The sequence below is a fragment of the Syngnathus typhle genome, linkage group LG22 (assembly GCF_033458585.1).
Source record: "Syngnathus typhle isolate RoL2023-S1 ecotype Sweden linkage group LG22, RoL_Styp_1.0, whole genome shotgun sequence".
NCBI classification, from domain to species: Eukaryota; Metazoa; Chordata; class Actinopteri; order Syngnathiformes; family Syngnathidae; genus Syngnathus; species Syngnathus typhle.
The window spans coordinates 60,322-84,552 of NC_083759.1; the positions used below are offsets into that span (position 1 = coordinate 60,322).

The 24,231-nt window shown below is 56.0% G+C and overlaps 4 protein-coding genes across 11 annotated transcripts; 1 reads left to right on the forward strand and 3 right to left on the reverse strand.

The window, feature by feature from the left end:
• Nucleotides 1-425: 425 nt before the first annotated feature.
• slc35d3 (solute carrier family 35 member D3) lies at nucleotides 426-4,043 on the reverse strand. Its single transcript, XM_061271068.1, has 5 exons — nucleotides 3,916-4,043; nucleotides 3,169-3,408; nucleotides 2,211-2,421; nucleotides 1,988-2,145; nucleotides 426-1,925 (listed from the first exon to the last, which is right to left on the reverse strand). Exons 2-5 carry the CDS (start codon nucleotides 3,391-3,393, stop codon nucleotides 1,230-1,232), a joined length of 1,290 nt encoding a protein of 429 aa, XP_061127052.1. The 5' UTR covers nucleotides 3,394-3,408; nucleotides 3,916-4,043; the 3' UTR covers nucleotides 426-1,229.
• pex7 (peroxisomal biogenesis factor 7) lies at nucleotides 3,912-9,376 on the reverse strand. 2 transcript variants are annotated; one of them, XM_061271075.1, is made up of 11 exons: nucleotides 9,209-9,376; nucleotides 8,783-8,915; nucleotides 8,662-8,719; nucleotides 8,429-8,576; nucleotides 8,281-8,358; nucleotides 8,092-8,200; nucleotides 6,397-6,503; nucleotides 6,077-6,190; nucleotides 5,934-5,989; nucleotides 4,832-4,931; nucleotides 3,912-4,539 (listed from the first exon to the last, which is right to left on the reverse strand). In XM_061271075.1, exons 1-11 carry the CDS (start codon nucleotides 9,266-9,268, stop codon nucleotides 4,462-4,464), a joined length of 1,041 nt encoding a protein of 346 aa, XP_061127059.1. In that variant the 5' UTR covers nucleotides 9,269-9,376; the 3' UTR covers nucleotides 3,912-4,461. The 2 variants fall into 2 exon arrangements, with proteins under 2 accessions (XP_061127059.1, XP_061127060.1); XM_061271076.1 differs by having other exon boundaries at nucleotides 9,062-9,250.
• Nucleotides 8,956-19,624, reverse strand: bub1 (BUB1 mitotic checkpoint serine/threonine kinase). Of its 5 annotated transcripts, none has more exons than XM_061271051.1 (22): nucleotides 16,844-17,012; nucleotides 16,333-16,392; nucleotides 16,128-16,257; nucleotides 15,709-15,905; nucleotides 15,596-15,639; nucleotides 15,474-15,520; nucleotides 15,322-15,365; nucleotides 14,818-15,091; nucleotides 14,458-14,647; nucleotides 14,173-14,247; nucleotides 13,778-13,847; nucleotides 13,470-13,548; nucleotides 13,230-13,389; nucleotides 13,087-13,158; nucleotides 12,954-13,020; nucleotides 12,410-12,876; nucleotides 12,237-12,337; nucleotides 11,861-12,022; nucleotides 11,312-11,469; nucleotides 11,027-11,204; nucleotides 10,533-10,639; nucleotides 8,956-9,389 (listed from the first exon to the last, which is right to left on the reverse strand). In XM_061271051.1, exons 1-22 carry the CDS (start codon nucleotides 16,864-16,866, stop codon nucleotides 9,386-9,388), a joined length of 2,709 nt encoding a protein of 902 aa, XP_061127035.1. In that variant the 5' UTR covers nucleotides 16,867-17,012; the 3' UTR covers nucleotides 8,956-9,385. The 5 variants fall into 5 exon arrangements, with proteins under 5 accessions (XP_061127035.1, XP_061127031.1, XP_061127030.1 ...); XM_061271047.1 differs by lacking the exons at nucleotides 8,956-9,389; nucleotides 16,844-17,012 and adding exons at nucleotides 9,611-10,292; nucleotides 18,806-19,624; XM_061271046.1 differs by lacking the exons at nucleotides 8,956-9,389; nucleotides 16,844-17,012 and adding exons at nucleotides 9,611-10,292; nucleotides 17,718-17,878.
• LOC133146944 (heterogeneous nuclear ribonucleoprotein Q-like) lies at nucleotides 19,325-23,983 on the forward strand. Of its 3 annotated transcripts, none has more exons than XM_061271063.1 (10): nucleotides 19,325-19,414; nucleotides 19,624-19,784; nucleotides 19,944-20,062; nucleotides 20,131-20,352; nucleotides 20,439-20,615; nucleotides 21,077-21,212; nucleotides 21,299-21,504; nucleotides 21,578-21,727; nucleotides 21,799-21,920; nucleotides 22,207-23,191. In XM_061271063.1, the coding sequence occupies exons 2-10, from the start codon at nucleotides 19,634-19,636 to the stop codon at nucleotides 22,832-22,834; spliced, it is 1,911 nt and encodes a 636-aa protein (XP_061127047.1). In that variant the 5' UTR covers nucleotides 19,325-19,414; nucleotides 19,624-19,633; the 3' UTR covers nucleotides 22,835-23,191. The 3 variants fall into 3 exon arrangements, with proteins under 3 accessions (XP_061127047.1, XP_061127048.1, XP_061127049.1); XM_061271064.1 differs by lacking the exon at nucleotides 19,325-19,414 and adding an exon at nucleotides 23,460-23,983 and having other exon boundaries at nucleotides 19,634-19,784; nucleotides 22,207-22,606; XM_061271065.1 differs by lacking the exon at nucleotides 19,325-19,414 and adding an exon at nucleotides 23,463-23,983 and having other exon boundaries at nucleotides 19,634-19,784; nucleotides 22,207-22,606.
• Nucleotides 23,984-24,231: the final 248 nt, after the last annotated feature.

The following is a 24,231-nucleotide window of genomic DNA, read 5'->3' on the forward strand; positions in this document are numbered from 1 at the left end:
AGTCGAGGAAGAGTTGGCCTTCTCGACAATTGCTCGCTCTTCAAAAAGCTAAACCGGGGGTTCAAACCGCCACCCTGCGACGTGTCAGCGTGCGCGCGTGCGTGCGTGCGTGCGTGCTGTGCTGCGTACCGCCCGGCAAAGTTTTGCTCCAAGGCACCAATCAGAGTACAAAAAGAACGGTAGGCAATTTGAAAGGGGGGAGATTGGTGGCTAAGGAAAGTGAAAGCCGAAAGATTTACTGCAAGGGGATCGCTGGCTCGTCAGTGTCATCGTCGACAGGAAAATTGCGGGGCCGACGCTTACACCGACGTGGCCATTTTCCCAGGCGGGAACATGGCGTGCTTGCTTTCTACTGCAACTCCCTCCTCTCTGCTCTCCTTCTTCCTCCACACACAAACGGCATCTTGTTCCGTGGCAGCTGCACGTCACACGTCATTATTTTTAATGAAGGATTCAGGAACAACTGCTCGTCATCATGCGGACAACATTTCCTCTTCACCAAAACACACAGGACAAACTTCAATCTAAGGCAACCTGCTCTCAATAGCTCTCACGTGTGTCACAACAAGGTTACTTTGGCATGCACTCTCGCTGACGGCGAGTGCACACACACACACGCAAAGAAACACGTGCACATACAGAGGCAAATATAATTAGGGACATGCGCACGCACATACAAAGGTAGACAAAAGCGAGCACACAATTGTACACGCAGGTGCTCAAACACACGCATGCGCGCGGGCGGGCGCACACACGCTGTGGCCGCGGGCGTTTTGGTGTTGCTCATCGTCACCTACGCTCGCTCATCTTGTAGCGTTAAAAGATGTCTGAGAAAAATCAATAGCAATCATAGCTTCTTATTTCCTTTTAGAAAGTAAGGCCTGGAGCGCGGGGAGTCGCGCAGGGCTCAGGCAAACCTTAGCTTTCGTTGTGCTAGCGACGTCGTCACCTCGCTTCCTGTCAGCGTCAGCATAAAAGCTCTCGAGACGGCCGGGGTTTTGCTCAGCCTCGCCAAACCCAAGTCGAGGCATCTGCGAGGAAAACAAACAAACAAACAAACAAACAAACAAAAGGGCACGGCCCCGTCGGACTCGGCAAGCAACTGGACCCTTTTCGTTTGCTGTTTGGCTTTTCACCCAAAAGACTCGTGGTGTCTCTCTCTGTCTCGTCTCGGGCTTTTATTTTGACGCTAACAGGAAGCGCGGTGCGTTTAGCCGGCTCGCCGGCCTTCAGGGGCTCTGCTGCTCCATGTTCTCGATCAGCCCATCGTCCTTGGTGACGTGCATCTGCCTGATGGAGCGCCACACCCCGACGTAGTTCCCCGCCGCCTGCCCCGAAGCGGCGCCAACGACCTTCCTTTGAAGGCGCTCCCCTTGCATCTGCACCGCGTTCTTCTCCATCATCAGGCGGGAGGCCACAGCCCCCACCCCACGGTCAACACCTGCTTCCCCAGCCCCAGGGTCGACACCTGCTTCCCCCGCCCCACAGTTGACACCTGCTTCCACCGGGTGGGCATCGCCCCCTTGTGAGGCTTTGTGGCGCTCGCTGGGTGGGACCGCCGCGTCCTTGGTGCCGCCCTCCAGGTGCTCGTAGGAACCTTTCTTCCTGATCTCAAAGAATTTGACCACGCAGTAGGTGACGGAGCCCACGGTGTTGACCACCACGCCGCCCACAAAGAGCGCGGTTGGCGCCACGTCATCGAAGGCCACCATGCCCACGGTGATGGTGACAATGCTCTTGACCACACCCACGAAGCTGGTGGTGACGGCCGAGTTGAGGTAGGTACAGTGGTAGGTGGTGAAGTTCATGGCGCAGCCGATGGCCACGCTGGACAGGAACAGGGTCACGACGCGAGCGTCGTTCCAGCCGGGGTATGACCACATGGCCACGGCGTCTGATGAGACCACAGCGCACACGAGTAGGACCTGACAGGAACAAGTGGATGGATAGGAAGCGTTCAGACGTCGACGCACGCCGGCTGCCCTACCGGAGTGGCCATCACGGCGATGGCGTACTGCGCGGTGAGGGGTCCGTGCTGGCTGTCCAGACTGGTCTTCTGGATGAGGACCAGGTATGACGCGTGGATGATGACCGCCAGGACGCCCGTCACGTATCCAAATGGGTCGCCGCTCAGGTCTCCCGCCCCTGTCGCAGAGATGCTGCTGCTGCAATTACTGCATGGTCAAGTGAGTGACCATAAGGCGGCTTACCGGCGAGCGCGGCGCCCCCAGTGGTAATGGCGACGGCGGTGAGCACGCCGGGCGAGGGGACGCTGTTCCTGAGAACGCAGACGCCGATGGCGAGCGTGAAGAGCGGCAGGCAACGCTTGAAGACCACGTACATGGGCAGGCTCAGGCCGCGTAGTGACCACAGCGTCAGCGTCGACTGCAGCGTCGACAGGATGCACACCGGCGCAAACTCCTGCGTGGGGGGGGGCAAAATGATGATGGGTGATGAGCAGGCGAGCGAGCGAGCAATCAAGTGGCGCTTCTTCCAGCTATGCCACATGCAGCCACTTGCCAGGCCAGCTTGCTTTCAATAGTCTCACTCCCCCTTGAGACAAAACCAAAGTCAATATTGAACTGTTCGAGAAGGTTCACCGAGTCATGAGCGAGCATGAGGACAGAACTTTTTTTTGCCACTCCAACACGCACCTGGCCTGCAAGTAGAGCGAGCCTCTGCGTCTTCCCATTCAAATCTTGTCCAATTGACACGCGCACACGAAAGCACGCGCATCTCACAGAAGCGCGCGGACGCGCGGGTGCAGAAGTGGTGACGATGAAGATGTGCTAACTGCTACGATCCGTGGATTTATGCACGATCAATACATCCACAAATGAGCCGGACGCTATTTCGCCCGCAGAGCTGAACGTGAGCTATGTTGCGGCAAGTGCAAGTTGGCGGAGGACACTTTCTCGGCCACACAGACAAAGAGCATCAAGTACAGACGTAAGTGTCGAGCTTCATCATCACCATCATCATCATCATCATCATCATCATCATCATCACCATCATCATCATCACGATCATCATCACCATCACCATCACCATCATCATCATCATCATCATCACCATCATCACTTGGCTCGACGAGGCCTAAGTTGTCACGCCGCCGCATTACAACTCGAACAAGTGCGGGTGCTCGTGAGCAAGTTGAGTCGGCCTTACCTTGGAGAGGCTGAGGCTGAAGGGGGGCACGGAGACCCTCCCAAGCCTCCGGAGGATCTCTAAGCCAATCGCGGCAACGCTGCACGTGCACAGCTGGAGCAGCGTGAGGAAGCGGAAGTGCAGGCTGCTGATGAGGAACTTGAGCAGGATATTGAGGCTCCCCGAAAACACGCCGTGCGCCACCGCCACCAGGATGCCCGGCAATCGCCCGCGCACCGCCTCCATCGTCCGCCGAGCAAACTTCAGAGCGGAGCGGAGCAGCGCCGCAGCGGGGTGAGTGAGTGAGGGGGGGGGGGGGGGCGGTCTCCGGTGCTCGGGGGAGGGACCCTTCCTACCCCGACAGGCGCACGCGCAATCTCCTTTTTAGTGTCGGAGAGGCTTCTTGGAAAGACAGCGGGCGGGCGGGCGTTTCAACAGCCGCGCTAAAACAGACTACAGCGCATCACCATTGGCACACAAACTCACATTTTTACAGTCACTCAACCAGTCCCATAAGCTCCAGTTCGCACACGCACATCCACACGTAAACACGCACGCACGAGCAAAGCAACGTTCATTTTCACACACGTGCAGTCTTCCTCTGACGCCCAAGTTTAGGGGGTGTGGAATATGAGGGATCCCCTGGAAGCCGAGGCAACATGCTGCAGAGGGAGAGGAGGGAGGAAAAGGAGGGAGGGAGGAAGGGGTGCCGCCACCCCACCCCCCAGCCCAGCCCGATTATAAACGACGGCAATGAAAACGAGTTACCTTTGATAGTTTTAATTGAAAATGTTGATCAGGAAATCACTGAGGTCATGTGGTGGGGACGATGGGAGGCAGGCTTCCAATTAACCCGGCCAGAAGATTAGCAGCAGGCCCACTGGGGGGGCTTATTGTTGCTCCAAGATTAGCAGACGCTCATTTGAACAGAAACATCAAACACTTCCATTAGGAGCCTGACACACACGCACGCGCACACACGCACGCACGCACACATGCATGCACACGCGCACACACACACACACACACACACCAAGCCCGCCAGCCCTGTGCGCAAGAGTTGAAGAAGCTCTCGTTTGGACATCTCCAATGTGCAAATGAACATTCCAAAGCTGCATTCGGCCAGCACCCAGCCGTCCCAAACGGAAGCTTCCTTCAGTCGAGTCCGCTAACAGTCGGGGAGCTGGACGTGGCCATCCGTTTGCCTTTCTCACCCACCGCTGCCGCCTTGGGCTCCCTCAGCGTTGCAAGACCCGCTGGGACTCAATGACACAGCAGCGTCGGGGTGTCCTCGTCATCGGGGGCGTGACCTTTTCACAGACGCGCCGCGCCGGCAGACAAATTCGGCGGTGTGTAGATCTTGATCGTCTCGTCCCAGGCGCAGTCCAGCACCTATAGGCGGCAGTCCAAAGGTTACGCCAGCGGTGTCATGCAGTGACATTGGTCAACTGCCAAAGAACTCCGCGGATGGATGGATGGATGGATGGATGGATGGATGGATGGATCCCTCATCAGCATCGGAGGCGCGCGTGCGCCGATGCAGTCGATCTCGCCGAAGAAGCCCTTTCCTTTTTCGCACGGTGAGCAACGGCTGCGATTTGCGGCGCGGTCGCGTGATCTTTAGGAAAATCGTGCTGTCGAGCTAGGGTGGCGTTTGTCGCCGAGCTAGCTGGGGCGCAGATACCTGGCCGCGTACGTGCAGGCTGAAGTCCAATCCGCACACAAACTCCGAGTGATGTTCCACGGTGTCCACTGGGGCGCCGTCCCTCGTCCGGTCCCAGAACCTCAAAGAGGACAAAAGCGGCACAGGTCATCGGCGGTGTTTTTTTTTTTTTTTTTCCCCCCAACAGGCGGGCAGAGTTCCCTTTATGCCTTTGGGGCCTAAAGTGGCCACGACAAACACTTCCTGCATGGCGTGTTGCTTCTTCAACTGTGAGCATCACTTGTTGTGCAAGTAGGCATGACTAAAATATGGGGGTGAAGCTCTTTGGGAGACTTTTGAAAGCTCGAGTGAAAGCGTTTGAACGTTTTCGGTACGTTTGCGCCGCCGCAAGCCATCAATGCGTTCCGAGCGCTTTGCGGCCGTCTCGCGGCCAGCTCACTCGGAGCAAGGACTGGACACGCTTGTCTCCTGCCACTACATGACACACAGAGAGGCAGGCCCAAGGCAGTCAGTCCAGTCGCTCACTCTGACTTAATCACATTTGCAAAGTGGATGAATCTGGAGGGAAGGTTTGCTGCGTAAGGGCGCGCGCGCACGCACGCACGCACGCACGCACGCACGCACGCACGCACGCACGCACGCACGCACGCACGCACGCACGCACGCACGCACGCACGCACGCACACAAAGTTAAGAAAGTGGTTCAATTAGTGTGATTGCTGTTGGCTGGTGTCTGCAGGCAAGCCTTTATGGCTTGCCGCTTGCTCGCTGTCTGTCCTCGATCCAAAACTCCTCCCTTTCTTCAGCAGAGACACCCACTCCAGCTCCACCCTCGTTCGTGAGCGAGGCTCAGTGCGCAAGCTGCTCATCACGAGCACACGCTTTTGGAGTAGACGACGAGGGCTCTCTTTGCCCAAACGTTTGCGCTCTGATCACCAAAACAAAGTTCAAGCAGGTTGCCAAACGCGACCACAAAGAGGTCTTTAAAGGTGCACGGTTCTTTCCCATGCTAATCCACCATTTGCCTCCCATTGTCACCTGCCAGCGATTGGCGTAAATGCGTCGAGTGTTTGCGAAAGGAGCGGGTGCGCTTGGCTCGAGCAGCAAAGGCTTAGCTTCTCACCTGACGGTGAAGTCGTACGAGCAGGACGCCAACGTGTTGCCGCTAAAAGGAGAAAACTGAACACATGCACAAAGCACGTGTCAAAGAAGAAAGAGACGTGTCACGTGATGAGGTCTTGCGGACGCCATCATCCGGCCACCCACCTTGACTCGACGGACGGCGGAGGTGTGGCCTCTCATTTGATTGACGGGCCGTCTGGGGTTCCTCAGGTCCCAAACGCGCACGCTGCCATCCACCGAGCCGCTCGCCATGATATTCTGCGCACACAGCGCGTTATCGCTCGCTGACAAGAGGTGCCAAACCCGGTGAGAGCTGTGGCCGATGCTTGGAGATGGCAAAAGTCATTCGTTCATGGAACAAGTGGCGCAACGGCCCCCGAGGCCGGGCCCCGCATTCTTGTGAAACCGGGCCGTCAATCAAGGCCCGCTTAGGCCTCTGGCAATGGCACCGATGAGCGAGTCACCTGATCGTATTTGCACCAATCGCAGCTCAGGACCTCGCCGTCGTGCGCCGGGACCGCCAATCGGCATGCACCGGCCTTGACGTCCCACACTCGCAGTGTCCCGTCACCTGAGTGCACACACACACGAGGAGGGAGGGAGGGAGGGAGGGAGGAAGGAAGTTGCGGATGTGCCTTTAAGCACGTGTGCAGGCTTGCTTGCGAGCGGCAGATGACGTCCATCGCCCACAGGGCGCACATTTGAGACAAAGAGGCTCTTCCGGGCTGACCGCCACCTTCATCGCCGCCGCAGCATCTCCGTCTGGCGCTTTTGCTGCCGTGCGCCAGCGACCCTCGGCTCATTCGCAAATCTCTCCCCCGTATTTCGCTCACCCCGACCGTCTGCACTTTCCCGAGATGCGGCCGGCCACTACCGCCGCGGGGGATGTCGACGAAACCCAAAGAAAGCCACGACGTGACGTAAGGAAGATGACGCTCAAATCTAACGGCACCCGTCGAGGGCGGTGGCCATCTTGCCGGGACAGCCCAACGGAGACGCCGTCGTCGTCAAGAACCTCAATGAGGGTCAAAGCTTGGACTCAGCCGCCTTCTGCTTTCTTTTGGGCTCTTTCCATTTGACAGAGATGGTCGAAACGGCCATAGCCGCTTGCGCCCTCTCCCTCTTGGCGTTTGACACCACCGGGTGCAGCGACGGGTCACGACGTCCCCGACCTCTCCAAAGCCGTTTTCCACGACCGCCCACGCAACGCCGCGCGCGGATGTCCTTCTCCGAGCGGAGATGGGATTAGCCGCGGGAAGTCGAAGAGAGCGCAGCTCGGGACGATTGGATTCCACGTGAGGTTGCCGTCAGCACACGGCCGCCTCCGTGCAAACGTGCGCTGCTTCTCGCAGTGGACAAACGCGGGCTCCTCTGATTGGCGCACAAAAAGCCAGGCCCGATGGCCGACTGAGCCGCTAAGAAAAAACAAAAAGGCAGCCTTAGTAGACACGCCCTGAGACAGTTTAGCTGCCAAATCAAGTTGGGGGTGACGCTGCCACCTTGTCACTAAATCTTTCTCAGCACACGTAGCATGCTAGCCCCCGCCTACCCGCGCGCGTGCGCACACACAACCACACGCACATTGGGGGCTTCTGACCTTTTGTTTGAAAGCAATTGCACAAGCAAAGTGTGCGCTCGCGACGGTACCTTAACGCAAGCGGCTTAGCGAGCTGCCGGGTTGCGATAGCTGACATTTTAAGCACGTGCGCTGCTTCAAGGCAAACCGCAGTGGCAGACGTTTTCCCTGTCAGCCTGTGGGCGGCGGCTCGCCAAGGAACACACACACAGTTGAGCATGTGCACAATGCAAAGGACATCATACGTGTGTCAAATTCATCCATCGCAGACACGCACAATCATCCACTCTCTCTCTCTCTCTCTCTCTCACACACACACACACAGACACACACACGGACACACAGTCAAACACGCAAATGGACGAGGCAGGGTTCAAGCGAGTGTTGACGACTGCGTGCAATCAAAGCGCGCACGTGGATTAACAAACCACCAAATCTCATCTGGAACATTCATTCAATCCACTTTGCCGACAGATAACGCCACCCGCCCCGTGCTGATAACGCTCAGCAACGCACTCTAGCTTGTCAACAGTGCCCCCTTGTGCTGAAATACTTCCATGACATCCCCTTGTGTGCGCATCACCTGAGCATGAAGCAAAGCACGCTGAGATGTGAGGGGACCAAATGGTGCTGTAGATGACGCCCTGGTGACCTGTGAAAGTGCTCAGCGGTTGGCCAAGGACGGGGTCCCACTGGAGAAGTGGGTGAAAGGTCACAAGTGACAGCAGGAAATTGGCCAAACACAGACAGTACGCAGAAAAAGCACACGCACCACTTTGGCGGTGCGGTCCCACGACCCCGACACGATGGCGTCGTCGCCTCTGGTCTGACTCCAGTCCACCGCGTAGACCTGTGCACACGGACGTTTCCGTTGGGACCTTGTGTGCCTGGCAATTGCACAAGACCAATTTGCTCATAACCTCTTGCGCGTGCCCCTTGGCCAGCCCGATTGGGGCGCCGTGATGAACGTCCCACAGTTGCAGGCTGCCGTCGCCACCGGCCGCCACCAACACGTGCTCGTTGGCCTCGCTCCACGACACGTCGAACAAGCCGTCGCTCCACTCCCAGCTGACGCGCACGCAAAATGTCAGTCAAACAAAGACTGAGTGGAACAGCTGGACTTGACTTGGGCTTCGTCGGGTAAAGGTGTTACCTTCGTACGAGGCGCAGTCCGGCCGGCGTTTCATCCAGAACCAAAAGTGAGCCGCCACCTGCGCGAGCAGAGAGACGATGCGGGCGGGTCAGAGGTCAGCTTTGCGCCCGCTGCTACGTGCCTGCTATGCCGTAGTGCTGCGAGGTGGCGCACGCCAGCCTGCCAGGGAAGAAGGGCGACGCCTCCACCGCGTAGCCGTGTCGAGCCGGGCTGCGGAACACCTTCGTCGCCATAGCGGCGGTCATCGTCCTCGGCTGTGCGCGACACACAACAGTCGCGGTCAATCAAGGCACCTGACCGTCAACCTTTTATTTATTTATTATTAGAATTCTTTGCGTCGAATTGGCATTTGAAAAGAACCCATTTTGTATCTAGCAACGGTTCCCATTTGGAACTCAACTCAAAATGTTGGAACGTTCGAGTTTGTCGCGTTTATAAACTGCACCACCGGATTTGAAATCGCACCCTGCCTGAACGACGTATCGCATGGTCACTTTTGTTTTTTATGAAACCACAGTAGCAAAAATGAGGACACTCAAAGAGTTACTTCCAAACTTGTCGCTCTTGTTTTTTTCCGGGCTTTCTTCTTCCTCTTCTTCTTCATCATGGCGCTTTAGTTTAGGCAGTTCACTCGTCGTCGCCCTCTGCTGGCGACCTGCGCTGCGCTCCATCGTTTCGCGCCGCAGAGGTTGACGGACGCGTTTCCATCAAGATGTTGCTAGACTCAGCTGAAACAAACAACACTTGTATTTCTCACTCTTATGAAAGCGCGCCGCAGAGGTTGACAGACGCGTTTCCATCAAGATGTTGCTAGACTCAGCTGGAGCAAACAACACTTGTATTTCTTACTCTTATGAAAGCTCAATATAAAGGCTTTCTGTAGAGATTGCTGCACGAGAATAAAAAAAAGACCCAGATGAAGGGATACAAAAGGTGTGAATTGTACAGCTTCTGCCAATAAAATCGCTTTTTATTAGTTGAGGTGCATCATTTAACTTTGACATTTGTTCTGACACGCTCGACCCATGACATACAATAACGAAACGACTACACCAAAATGACCTCGTCCCACGTTACGCACGAATAAACTTTTGAAGAATAAACTTTTGTCCAAATGTCAAGTTGATCCAGTGGAGGAGCCTTTTCTTGTTCTGCCTGTGTCTATTCTTCCATCAGGGTCTCTCAGCCCAATTATTTGGAAGACACAAATGTGCAAACGTTTTGAACTCATCCAATCTCAAGCTGGGCTTCAGACAGTCCGTCGCTGCGACAGTCCCTGCGTCTCATGTTGTTAGGTAGCTCGACGACTAGCGGTCAAACTCACTTAAGGGTTTTTAGTGGACAAGGAAACGAACGCGACTGCGCATTTTGTCTTTTCTATCTTTATAAACACATCCCAGAAGTTGGCGCCTCACCCCCAGCGGTGTCACGCGCGGGATGCGGCCTGGCAGCTCTGCAGCAGGAGGACGAGCAGGCGGCGCTTAAGCGACGCCAACTTGTTGCAGTAGTCGCGCTGCAGGACGGCGCTTAGACGGCGCCGAAGGTCGGCCAGCGCGTCGGGGGCCGGACGGCAGGCGGGAACGTTGAGCAGCGTGCGGAACAAGTGCAGCCACATGTCTCTGTGAGGCATCCTGAGGACAGCGACGACGACAACGACAATGCGCCATTCCGCCAAATCCTACTCCCGTTCAACATGCATTCTTATTTCTGCCTTTTCAATATAGTTGGGTTCATGACTTTCTGGATGTGTTCAGTGAGTGGCAAGATCAATCTGTCTGTCTGTCTGTCAACGCTGCGCTACGTGGCGAGCGTAAGCCCGAAGCGCAACAATTTGCACACGCGCCCGGCGCCGCCGTAGTCAGAAAACATACCTTCGGAAGGCGGCGCAGGTCTGCCACTCGCCGTCGTTTTGCACCACTTGCATGTACGTTCCGAACAGCAGCACGTGAATGGTTCCCGCCGCGCCAAACAGGTCCGTCTGCAACAGGCACGGTCGGTCAACTCGACACCACCATCCGAGCAGCGTGGCTTTGAGTGCCACCCGCTGGGCTGTTGCGCTTTCCGCGTGGCGCTCACTTGCAACCAGCCACTGGCAGAGATTTTGATATGGCAATGTTGCATATAGACCATTCCCTCATTTTTGTGGGATGTCGCTAACAACGGTCATTTATTACTACTACTAACATAAAAGTGCAAACTCACCCACCCCTAAATACGTTTTGTTTCTTCAGCTGGTACCGAGGTCAAGGTTAATAAATAAAGTGAACTCGACTAAGGTGGCGGGAATTGTCAACAACTCTGAACACTCGTCGGTGTCAGCTGATGACGGCCTCGGGACGGGTATGAGCGGCACGTCTGGTCTCACCTGGTAGTTCCAAGGCTTGCCGCTGAGCATCTCGGTGCACCGGAAGCCCGACGTCAAGCAGCTGGCAGTGAAGGCAGCGCCCGGCGGGAAGAGGTCCATGTCGATGCTCTGGCCCAGGTCGATGAGAACCAGGCCCGGCTCCGGGCGGTCCGGCTCAAAGTCGTCGGCGGCCGCGAACCTGCGTGACGCAGCGCGGTGGCGTTGTAAAGCGGCGCCCGCTGGTGCGCGCCCGCTGGTGCGCGCCCGCTGGTGCGCGCCCGCTGGTGCGCGCCCGCTCGTACGTACCTTTGCCCCAGCATGAAGTTGTCGGGCTTGACATCGGCGTGGATGATGCGGGCGGTGTGCAGTTCTTCCAGCATCCGCAGGATGCAAATGGCAAAGTGGATGACGAGCGGCTGGGGCATCACTCTGTCGCCCAGGCTTTTGTAAAGGTTGGCCGCGTTCTGACGGGAAGACGTTCAAATGCGGCGGACTGCTCGTTGAAGACCACGGAATCGACGCACGCAGCGGCGGCGCTCCCTTGACTTAGGTCTGGTCGTCCGCAGACGAGCTTCCGTAGTAGAAGCTATACATTGCTAGTAATGACTGTGGGGCGCCGCTCCTCACAGCATCCCCAATCCAACCCTTAACGCTGAGTGTCAAGCAGGGAGGCATTTCTTTGTCTTTTGGTACGACTTAAGACTTGAACTCAAATCGCTCCTTTCTCAAACGGCCGAAAAGCCTCCAAACTCTGCACGGTCGACCCGCAACCGGAACGATTCCCAAGTCAAGGGAGCCGACCGTCCGTCCGTGTCGCGTGCTCCCGTGAGCCAGAGCGGGTCGCAGCAGACGTACCAGCAGGGTGCCGTAGGCGTGCAGCTCGCCCACCAGCACGCTGCCGTTAGTGAAGATGTGAGCCGATCGCACGCGGCTGAACAAATGACGCACGGACGGCGACAGTCGCCGGTCGAGCTGCGTGTGGATGTAAAACTCCCACGGATTGGAGGGTTTCTGCACCTGTGCAACACAACACGCATATGCTTCAATCAAGAACTGTGCTTCAATCCAGAGGTCTCCGCCTGCGTCACCCGCTCTTCCAAGAGACGCCGCCTGCTCGACCGGCTTGGGAGAGGGGCAAGAAATGGCCACAGCAAACCGGAACTGGGACGCTCGGGGTGTGCGTGTTGCACATTGCGCCGGTCTTCCTGCTCTAGGGCGGGCCATCTCTTACCTTCAGCACCATCTTGTCTGAGGTGGCGGGGTCAGTGGCCAGGTAAACGGTAGCAAAGGCTCCTTGGCCGAGGACGCGGTCCACTCGCAGAGACGCCGTTCCTGTGGCAGTGAGCATCTCCGCCTTAGCGCGGCTACGCTAAGCGAGGCTGTCACAGTTGTCGTCGTCGTTACCCATGCTGATGGTCTTCTTGACGCCGATGTCGGGGAGCCCGCGCTGCCAGTTGACCAACTGCGGGTGCGAGGCGAGCGGCGGGCTCACGCTCGACAGCAAATCCGAGATTAGCTCGGCGCTCCAGGGATCGGACGGAGGGCGAGCGCCGTCGCGGAGATCGCCGTCAGGACCGGCCACGCCTTGTCGGGCAGCTGCCGTGGACAGAAGCGCTTGCGTCTTCCGCCGGAGGCCCGGCGGTGAGGGCCGACAAGGCTCTTTTTCAGGACTCGCAATTACCGCAGAGGTGCTTTTGCAGAGTTCCTGTGGGGCAACGGGTGGCAAATCCTCCGGGATGGTAAACAGCTGGACGGCGGCTACAGAGTCCTGCGACATTTGCACGGCCGGCGAGGTAACAGACAAGGCGCTCGGCCGGTGGGCGGCCAGCCCCTCGCTCGAGACGTCAGGCGGGCTCTGTTCCATGATGGGACTGTGTGGGACAAAATGTGAAAAGGGGCCATTTGCGCAAACATTCAGCAAGTGTCATGGAAACAAGTGCTCTCTCACCTGAGCTTGTGACACCGTCGGAGGAAAGGATTTTGGTCGGCCGCGCTGCCAGCGCACGTCACGTCCGCTGCAAACACGGCAGGGAAAATAAACTCATTGGATGGAAGAGGCTCCACCTCAGCCAGTGGTGCACCTTCTTGACTTTGGAGCAGGCTGTTTTTTTGCACGGCGAGGGAATCTTCAACGTCTGCCACTTGAACGAACCCTGACGAGAAGGCAATGCTTTGATAGCACTCGCGATTGTTCGCCCCTCAGCGGAAATGACAACGGCCTTACCTGCGTCGCCGATCCCTCTGCGCACAAAGGGCGTGGACACGCAGCGCGCCGCCGGGGCAAAGTCGGCCGTGTTGTTGGGACACGCCGCCAGCCGGTCCTCGTCCCAACAGCTCATCCCCTCGGCCGTCTGGTCCCGCCCCGCAGCCTCCGCGTGGGCTTCCTGGAGAGCGGCAAAGGTGTGGGCCCGACAGCCAGACAAAAAGCCCCCGCCCCTGCGTACGGCCACGCTTTCCAACTTACGACGGCCGGCGCCTTCTCCGACAAGCCTCGGCCTCGCGTGGCTTTGCTCTCGCCCGGCGCTGCGTGGGACGCGGCGGCACTGCGCAGCGAGCGACAAAAGATAAACGCCATTTTCAGCCGCCCGGTTGCCAACCGTCGCAAGGAGACGGAAGCAAAAAGCCGACTCGGCCGGGAGGGCCGCACATCTCGCGATCGCAACCAGCCAGAAACAAAAAGCAGACTTGGCCAAACATTTCAAGTTTGCCTTGCAAGACAAGCGCGAGAAAGCTGGCACGTCGCATTCTGTCGACCGTCGTCTGCCGACTGACCTGACGTCATCCTGGTAGATGAACAACGGCTCGGCGGCGGCGGGGGCCCAATTGCCCGGCAGGGCGGACTCTGCCGAGCAGAAAAAGCAGCACAGCGAGACAGTTCAGCGTCATCTGACACCTTTTTCAAGTGAGGCATTTCAAGTTCGCCCACAACATGCTGTCCGTCCGTGTTTTGCCATTTTGGAAAAGAGTGGCTGGCTTAGGCAGGCAGGCAAAGAAATGGGCAAGGGATTTCGAATTGATTGGCTAAGAAAATGGAAATGTGGTGGCAGCACAAAAAGAATGAATCCATTCAGCGATAAAAGCAAACACGGCACTCATGTGGGTTGGAATGACAGCAACGGCCGTTTGGCTGCCTTTCAGTTTCAGCTGCTGCTGGAAGTCTTCCTTACCGACGGCATCGTCTGACGTGTCGCCCGACAGCTCCTCAGTCAGCGTGGGGTCCCGGAACATTCCCATGATCACGTCTGCAACGCAAAAGTGCCATTGTTGACGTTGGCGCCCCGAGATACGAGCGAGCTTCTTTGCGGTCACGCTCCAATCTCGAGTCGGCGTTCCCCGACGAAAAGGCCTAATCTGACCTCGGAAGGCTTCATTTTTAAAAAGGGGGAAAGGCACTGTCAAACGGCTCGACGCTTCTTTCCCTAACTCGCCGGCGACTCCAAATGTTTGCTCACCCAAGGCCTCCCGGGTGTTGACGGTGGGCGAAGGCGGCAAGTTGGGCGCGTCGTGGCAAGCGCTCCCCCGGAAGGCCGAGCCGGGCGCACGCCAGACGGGGCTCCGACTCGGGTCTCGGCGGGCCGCGGGTGACCCTCCAAAGTCGCTGTCGAGGGGCTGGTGGGCCGAGGGATTTTCCGTGGCAGATGTCTGGAGAAGCAAAAGCAGAGTTGACGCGCTCCACTCCCACCCGCACGCTACGGAGATGGAGCGAGAGCAGGGCTGTCTCAAATAGGGCAACATGGAGGGGAGGTGCAGAATCAAGTCAGCCGGCCGCAAGTCAGCTGGCTTCCTCCTCGCTCGCCCTCGCTACATCTCACCTTCGGCGTCCCATCGGCGGGGGACGAGGAGGCGGCCGCCAGGGAGCGCTCCGCTTCAGGTGGTGCAATGGGACACGGGGGCGACCTCGGTGACCCCTCCGCTCTGCGCTTTGTTCTCAGGTGATCCTCGGCCTCCCGCTTCCGCCAGTACGCCCGTGCTCGCACTTCGTCGAAGCAAAGCTCAGATCCTTGCGCCGCCAGCGCATCCTTGGAGTACATGGACACGAACTCCCCGTCGGCGTATTCGGGCTCACGGCCGGGACCGCTCCAAACTCTGCGGGGCAGAGTCGAGCACATAGCGGGGTTGGTCCTTTTTTAGGCTGCCTTGAGCTAGCGCTTGGATTCCAGGGGCAAACATAATCTAATAATTTGTCAAGGCTCAAATAGCCCAACCAATTTCCAGGGACGCTGCATCAAAGCGGTCCGTCCCTCCCCACAAAGCTTTGGGGTGGTCCCCTGCTGGGCGGAATCTCGCCCCACTGTGACCGTTGGGCAATTACTTACGTGCAGACGCCACTGGATGGGAGCTCGGCAGCGGCGGCAGCTGCCTGAGAAGGAGCAGAAGGAGGTTGAGTTGGGGCCGCATCTCATTCAAAGACCGCGGTTGCCGAATATTCGTGAAGTACGTTGACGGTGCTGAGATGATTGCCAAGCACCTGGGCGGGAGCAGCGGGCGCGCTGTCCAGCGACGGCTCGGGATCTCCTGCATCACATCCGGGCGGCAACACGTGAGCGAGGGTCGCCCCCCAGTGGGACCAAAACACCTCGGACCACTCACCTCCCGACACCTCTGCCCGGCTTCTGATTCGAGCCTGAAACTGCCTGAGGATCACAGTCGCAGCCGTCGGTCTCTGGATGGGCACCGTCGCCGGCGCCCGGCCCGGCTCTCACCTGTACTCTCGCATGAGGCTGTCGACGGGCTGGGCTCGGTTCTCCAGAGCTTTGAGGTAAACGACGTCCGCTTTCTCCATCATTGCTTTTCGCTCAAATTGCTGAGCCCAGGCCACGTAAAGCGCCGCCGTCTGCGTGCCCACGCCCTTGTTGAAGATGTGCTGGAACAGGGCAATGGGCTCCGAGAAGTAGGTGGCCTGCAAACCACAAACTTCCGTCAGAGCATTTTTTAGTCGGGATGCGCTAGAGTAGAGATGGAGCGATGTGAGCCAGATCTGCGGCCTCAGACCACCCGCAGTCTTTAAGAGTCATACAAATGAGGATAGGATGCCTTGACCAGAACCCTGTACTGTACTGTCCTGTCTCGCACGCACGCACGCACGCACGCACGCACGCACGCACACCAAAGACCCCCTTACGCATCTGATGCACACGTTGACAAAGCGGGCGTCGTCGGCATATCGCTCCACTCCGAGAAAGTTCTGCACCAGCCTTTTGAGCACCATCGCCGTTTCACCGCTGCCGCTTTGGTCCAAGTACTCCACAAACCTGCCAAGGGCACAGATGAGAAAAAAGGTACCGATGGCTGCTGTGACACTGCACTAAAGCGCCGAGGAGACTCACTTGAGCCACGCGTCCAGGGGGTCATCTCCCATGTACGAGGCGAAACTGCTCTCAAACGCTCTGGTCAAAAGACACGTCGGTTAGTCATAATGCAGGACAAGGACGTACGGACAGACAGATGCAGACAGTTGGCCCACGTAAAAGTCGCCCGTGCTTCGTTCATGCGGCATTGCACCTTTCTACTTCTTCCTGAATAGGTCCTAAAAAAACAGCTTTGGCAGTTGCTTATGTCTAACCCGTACTTGCACTGCCATCGGGTCGAGATGAGTCGACCAGGATGAAGCAAGAGGCAAGAAGAATTTGGGCCATCGAGAATCCCAACAACGAACGCCCTTCCCAACCAGAAGCGTAACGTCGCTTTTTACAGTCATAACAAGGCAAACGCCAAGAGAACAAAAACGACACAAAACAGCAGTAACCAAGCACAAACGAGTCCTGGTTGGACGATAACACGTCAACTGAAAGGCGGGCGGTGCGACCGTCTGGCTAGCTCGCAGATCACTCGACTTACTTTAAACAAGAGGCCACATCCATTTCGTTTAGGCGAGCTATAACTAACAAATAAAGCGTAAAGAAAAGCTATATTAGTCTATTGACTTCAGTTCCTCCTAGCTGTTCGTCGAATGAACACTCGCTGACGACTTCCTCTGCGTTTGAATTTCGCGCACAGCCAATAGCAAGGCGAGCAACTCAATCTCGCGTGACGCACCATTATTTCTTCTCATCCAAGAAAAAAGCTCACTGGCGCGTTACCGCCACCTTCTGGAAATACTTCCCTTTTGACTTAGACAGACGTACGTTTTTCCTTCATGGACTAAAACAAATGACTTTCCCCCTCTGTTTGGATGCATGTTATAACAGCAGGGTGCTAGCTTTTACCAGACTTCTAAAGCAAAATGGGTTCAAAGCGCTTGGCGTTTCATTTTAGCGTCAAAGTGCTAAAAAACAACAACCCAAAAAAGACAACGGATAAACAAACAAACCCGAAACACTGACAACCGGTAAAGGTGTCAAATGTACGTTAAATGGTGGAGGAACTGCGGAGAAGGTGTTATAAACTCGTAATAGAGGAATAGGAGAACCGGAAAGAGTAAGAATAGTGAGCGAGCAGCCCGTGGAAAACACTCGCGAGGACCCCGTACGTTGAGGCCTGCGGCGGCGCCATCTTTTTATTCGAGGGGGGAGGGGGGGGGGGGCGGTTGTGGGGTTCCGAAGGAGAAAGAAGCTGAGCGTCGGCACCAAACTAACTTCTTGCCAATTTCGGCCGACTTTTCGTCAAACGCGCTCTTTCCGGTGGACCCGCATCGTATCATACGACTCTGGTTCGTCTTCTTTTCTATTCAACTCGGCCACTGCGGCGCGCGGGAAGCAGTCTTGATGCATACCTATATCGGATACGTACGCGTTAGCGTATGTCGTGCGTTGCTAGCCGGCATTTTGAGGACGAGCTCAGCCCACCCGGTTGCCCGCCTGGCTGCCCTCCCTCTCGCTTCCCGGGTCTGATTCCTAAACGCGCTCACATCACGTGGGCCATCAACACTTGGGTATCGGCGGGCGGCCGACCGTGAGAAATGAGTTTGAATGAACGTCAAGCGAGCGTTCCTAAGCCTTTGCGAAGAGGCACGTTGGCTAGCAGATGCAATTGTGTGGAAAAGCGAGTCGATTTACAACATTATCCATCCCACGTTGTCTTTTAAAGAATAAAGACGATACAGAAATAAAATGCAACCAGGGACGGTGTCGGCCTTGGCCTTCGTTAGAGGATTCCACAGCAATTTCGTGAACTCCGACCTTTGTGCTAAAAATAGGAAGGAAACCCACTCCCCCCGGCCGCCGATCCTGGACCAGCTTGCCCAGAGTAAAAGGGGGTTCAAACAAAGCTCCGATTCGGCTGGTACATGGGTCCGAAAACAGTGACGTGAACAAACCGGGGGGGGGGGGGGGGGGGCTCTGGTTTTGTGGAGGATGTCACTGGTTGATTCAACGTATTGCAACAGATAACGAAGGCTCAGTTTGTGCAGAACTTTGCAGGTCTCTGCGTTAGCCATGTCAGCCTGTCAGGCAGGTGGTTGTTTGGGTCAGTTGCGAGAGCAATGCTCTTCCAAACAAAAGGTCCTGGGATCGCTTCTCCTTCCATCAACTTTTTTAAGCTCATGTACATTTTGGGTTTGTCATAAACACTCTTATGGCCACGATCCATATTTGTACTGTAGGCCAAGTGCTAAACTGCAGTACTGCTACTTAGGGTTGTTGAGCCTCCAATTGTGATTCCATTCTGTGCATGCTTATGGCTCGATAGAGAAAAGGAAGCGAGATTGCTTAAAACCACCAATTGGCCGAGAAGCCTCAATGATTTAATTTTGCCATATCGGGCCCTTCTTTCAGAATACGTTTGAACCATTTCATGAGCTTGACTCGCTGCCCCTGTGCAGCAGATGAGAGCCAATGTGAATCATGCATCAAGGTCACGTACCTTTAAACCAAGCCCGGGGAGACCGCCATCCGACCGCTGGCGAACACGGCACCCAGAGCGAGCGACACCGAGGGAAAGGTAGCTCGAGTGTCTCGCCCGGTAATGGAACAGGCGAGCTTCCGGTTGCGCTGCCTCTTGGGCTCCTTCATTTTCCTGCAACAAATATGAACGTCAGACATGACACCAGGGTCTAGCAGTTTCTGGCCACCATCTTGAAGGAACTCTCTCTCCAGTGTCCCGATAGTTGGAATTTGATGCGCAATTTTGCTCTCGCTTCCAATAACATCTTGATCCATTTGGGAGCAGGCCTGAATACTTATTTGGATGAGGGGAGGTGGTTAGGTGGCACCCATGCTGACAGCGGCTATCTGGATTCTCGTGGGCCAATTCAGGATGGGGGAACTGCAGCTCAACCTCCTCGAAGACACTGCCAGGACAAATGAGGGCTCCTTCGGCAGCCCTCTGCTCTGACATGGACATCCACTTTTTATTTCATTGATTTTCATGTTGTATCATTTGTGCCCTCTCTGCATCCATTTCAACCTGGTGATCCTGAAAGGGAGATCCTTCCATCTGTGGTCCCTTCTCAAGGTTTCTCATTTTCCCCCGGTAGGGGTTTTTAAGTTTTTCCTTGCCCTTTTGGGAGCTTAAGATCAGGGGATGCTTTGAGAATAATTGTCCATTTCTGTCTATGTGAAGCCCTTTGAGACTGCTTGTGATTTAGGGCTATGCAAATAAACTTGACTTGACATGAAACTTTCTGACAGGCAAAATGGATATCATTGACAGCATAGTTAACTTTTGTAACGTCGCAGCAGGTATCCGGGAATGGCCACCGATCACGTCAACGGGAACGGGACGGAGGAACCAATGGACACGACGACGGCCGCCGCCTCCCGCTCGGAACACTTCCAGGCCTTACTGGATGCCGACTTGCCTCAGAAAGTGGCTGAGAAGTTGGACGAGCTCTACATCGCAGGTGAAGGAACTCCGAGACACACGCGCGCGTGCGTGCGTGCTAAAGACAGCAACCGCTGGCCGCGTTGGTCCAGTGAGAGAAGCTTCAGGGCGGCCCTCCGGGTGCGCTACGTGCTCGCCCGCTCGATCACGCCGCGTCGTCTTTATTGTCCTCCTTCAGGTCTGGTGGCACACAGCGACCTGGACGAAAGAGCCATCGAAGCTCTGAAGGAGTTCAACGAGGAGGGAGCCCTGCAGGTCCTGCTCCAGTTTAAAGAGAGCGACCTGTCTCACGTTCAGGTATGCCTTTGAAGCGGGACGATGGGGATAGGGACGGCGCCGGCCTGCAATGCTTTTCTCGTGTCCAGAACAAAAGTGCCTATCTGTGCGGAGTGATGAAGACGTACAGGCAGCGTGAGAAGCAAGGGGCCAAGGTCGCCGATGCCACCAAAGGACCCGATGAGGCCAAAATCAAAGAGCTCTTGGCCAGAACCCACTACACTCTGGATGTAACAACGGGCCAGCGAAAGTATGGCGGACCGCCGCCCGAGTCGGTGTACACGGGGCTTCAACCCACCGTGGGAACAGAGGTGCGCCCGCCCCGAGCGCTCCATTTGCGGCTCGCTCGGAAGTGTGCCGACTTGAGAGACGGACGCGCCGTGTCTTGCCGTTGCAGATATTTGTGGGCAAGATCCCCCGCGACCTGTTTGAAGATGAGCTGGTTCCTCACTTTGAGGAGGCGGGGCCTATTTGGGACCTCCGCCTCATGATGGACCCTCTGAGCGGCTTGAACAGAGGATACGCCTTTGTCACCTTCTGCACCAAGGAGGCTGCGCAGGAGGCCGTCAGGCTGGTGAGCGGACTGCGCTCAAGCTGGAATTGCCGCGGGGACAATGGTGCCGCCGGACACCGCCCGGGAGGCTTTTGAACCTCCTACGACAGTGGTTCTTCACCTTCTTCCTTGTTCGCACCACATTCCATTCACCAACCAGTTCTCACACCCCTAACCCTAAATGATGATTATAATAATAATTGGTTTACTTTATAAGGCCTAATTAGCATTATCCCTAATGCCAATTAACACAATGACTTCCTGATTTCCAAAATGTTTCACTTTTTTCGGTTACCCGACCGACCATTATCCCCGAAAACCTGTAAATTTTCCCCAGGGTATCCTCGCCCCCCTTAGGAAGCATTCTCGCACCCCCGGTTAAGAACCACTGTCCTAGGAGATGGCGGGAAAGTTTGAACCATGAATAGGATGCGCTTCTTCCCTCTGGTGGCTGAATGGCTCCTTCCTTTGAACTTCTGCAGTGCAACAATTGCGAGATCCGACCGGGCAAGCACATCGGCGTGTGTATATCGGTGGCCAACAACCGTCTGTTCGTGGGCTCCATCCCCAAAAGCAAAACCAAGGAGCAAATCGAGGAGGAGTTCTCCAAGGTCACAGGTCGGTCGTCCTCGGCGTGCCGATCCGCGTGCGTCTCTTCGTCCGGCCAATCATGCGGCCGTGTCCTGGCTGTTCTGTTCCCCCAGAGGGCCTCAGTGACGTCATCCTCTACCATCAGCCTGACGACAAGAAAAAGAACAGAGGCTTCTGCTTCCTGGAGTACGAAGACCACAAAACAGCTGCTCAGGCGCGACGGCGCCTGATGAGCGGCAAGGTAAAGGTTTGGAACAACGTGGTGACGGTGGAGTGGGCCGACCCCATCGAGGACCCGGACCCCGAGGTCATGGCCAAGGTAGCGGAGCCAACGTTGCGTCCGCTCTTTGACGGAACGTCGTTGCCGTCTGACGCCCGCCGTCTTGTTGCAGGTCAAAGTGTTGTTTGTGCGCAATCTGGCCAACAGCGTCACCGAAGAGATCCTGGAAAGCAGCTTCAGTCAGTTTGGGAAAGTGGATCGAGTGAAGAAGCTCAAAGATTACGCTTTTGTTCACTTTGAAGAGCGCGACGGCGCCGTCAAGGTATGTGCGTTGCCGCCGCCGCCACCGTGCAAACGCCACACACGCTTTGTACGTACTGGTGCTGTGTTCAGGCGCTGGCTGAAATGAATGGCAAGGAGCTGGAAGGAGAGCCTGTGGAGATAGTCTTCGCCAAGCCACCGGATCAGAAAAGGAAAGAACGCAAAGCTCAGCGACAGGCGGCCAAGACACAAATGTAAGCGCACGCTTTCGCCACTAAAAACCACCTGAGCTGTCCCTCGCTCGGTCGTAGCCACCTCCGGTTCAGAGGTCACGATTGCTAATGCGGAGTCACGTGGAAAAACGGGACTGGGAGCTCCGTCGTAACTCCGTCTCTGTAGCGCTGTCGGAATACCTGGCGAGTGGATCAATCAGGAAGGAGAAAAAGCTGTTCATTGAGCTGAGGGAGAGACGATTCCAAACTGGTACTACTATTGTGATTGCGGATTTTCTTTTGATGGAGCCACCGTGTCTGTCCTCAGGTATGACGACTATTACTATTATTCCCCCCCGCATCACATGGCGCCTCCCGGTAGAGGGAGGGGCAGAGGCGGCGGCAGACGGGGTGTTGCCAGCTACTCGTACACGCCCGACTACTACGGCTCTGAGGACTACTACGACTACTACGGCTACGACTACCACAAGTACCACGGCGGCTATGACGACCCCTACTACGGCTACGATGAGTTCCAGGCAACTGCTCGCGGCCGCGGCGGTAGCAGGGGTGCCAGGGGCGGAGCCTCTCCAGGTCGAGGGCGCGGCGGCGAAGCCGGCCCTTCCCGAGGCCGAGGCAGCTTCTCTCAGCGCGGCGGGGCGGGACCCGGACCGGCGCACGGAGGGCGCGGCGCCAGAGGTTCCGCGCAGCCGCGAGGGCGAGGAGCGGTACGTGGTACGCGGGGCGTCCGCGGTGCGAATGTAGGAGGAGCGAAACGCAAAGCCGACGGGTACAACCAACCCGATTCCAAGCGGCGCCAGACCAATAGTCACAACTGGGGCTCCCAACCCATCGCTCAGCAACCGCTCCAAGGCGACGACCACTCGAGCTATTCCGCCTACCAATCTGACAACCAGGAATTTTATCAAGATTCTTTCGGGCAGCAGTGGAAGTAGACTTCACTTAGGCTTTTCTTTGGCTTTTTTCTCCTCCTTAGAGACTCGATCGATCCCATTGGCTCCAAATTGATGACGTCTGGCAAGAGATCTTTTTGTACATATTTTAATATTCCACAGTAGTCACACTCGGTTTGGTGGGGTTTTTTTCCCCTTCCTTTTTAAATGCTTCCTTTTAGCTTCTAGCCTTTGTCTGTTTTTACAGCCTCTGCTTGCCATGTTTAACTGAAAACACAATTTGTACTGTCACAAAGTAATGCTTGTTATTGGAGAGGAAGACTCCGCCGTCACTTTTGGCTTGTATTCTTTGCTGTTGTCTGCTTTAATAAACGTGCACACACACGTGCGCAAAACCAACCGTTGTGTTGCCAATTCCTCCAATTGAACCAAATTCTCTGTTCAAATTGCCCGCCAGCCAGCTACGGTACCAGTGGGGTCACCTCGCATGCAGTCCAACCAAATCACCCCCCAGGTGCTCATCGTCACGTCTGCTCCGGTCCGATCCGATCCCACGCGGTCGCCGCTTCAATGTTGCACGTTTGTTCGCATGCCTGACCTGTTGTCCGCTTTAGCTGCGTGCCCTGCGCCTTTTCCTTGTCTAATTGCATCTTCTTGTCACGACTAGCAGGGGCAAGGCGTCTGGGCCGATCCTGATGCGTCGCCGTGACCACGGCTCTGCCGCCACCGCCAAAGGCCGCCCGCCGTGGTAAGGTCCCGTGACTGACTCACTGCTCCAGTGCTGAGACTACTCGATTGGTCCATCCCGTGACATATGTGACTGACGTCCTCAGAGTAGAAAGCTACCTCACGTGCTCTTCCGGACCACTCGAGTGCTCCGTCACGGCCTTGCAGGCTGAAGAAGCCGCTGAATACGATGGACAAGTGGAGCTTGTGGTTTCGTTTGCGCCCGCTCGCTCGCTCGCTCGCTCGCTCTCAGGACCGACTCTCGTTGCTTTTGCGTATGATGAGCCATCGGCTCCGGATTTGTTTTATTTGACTGTTTGCCTGTCCATTTTTTTCAAGCCATCAATCGGATGTCAATCACCAGCCTTTATCTGCATTTGAGTGTCATACCGGGGAATTTTATTTGAAAAGTGCCAAAAAGTGCAGGTGACTGACGTAAAGTACAAAAAAAAAAAAATATATATATATATATATATATCACTGTTTATAGTTTTTTTTGCTAAATAACAACTGTCTTTGCAAATAGAGTTTTTACTGTGCAACCGAAGGCCTGCCAATGTTTCTAATAAAAAACAAACAAACTCGCTCTTGGTTTCTTTTTAAAAAGTAGCAGAAAAGACCACATTGTTGCAAATCAAGATTTTCCACTATTTATAATAATGTAAAGTAAAAAACTGTCCCGGCCTACCTTGTCGTTGAACTTGTCACAGCAA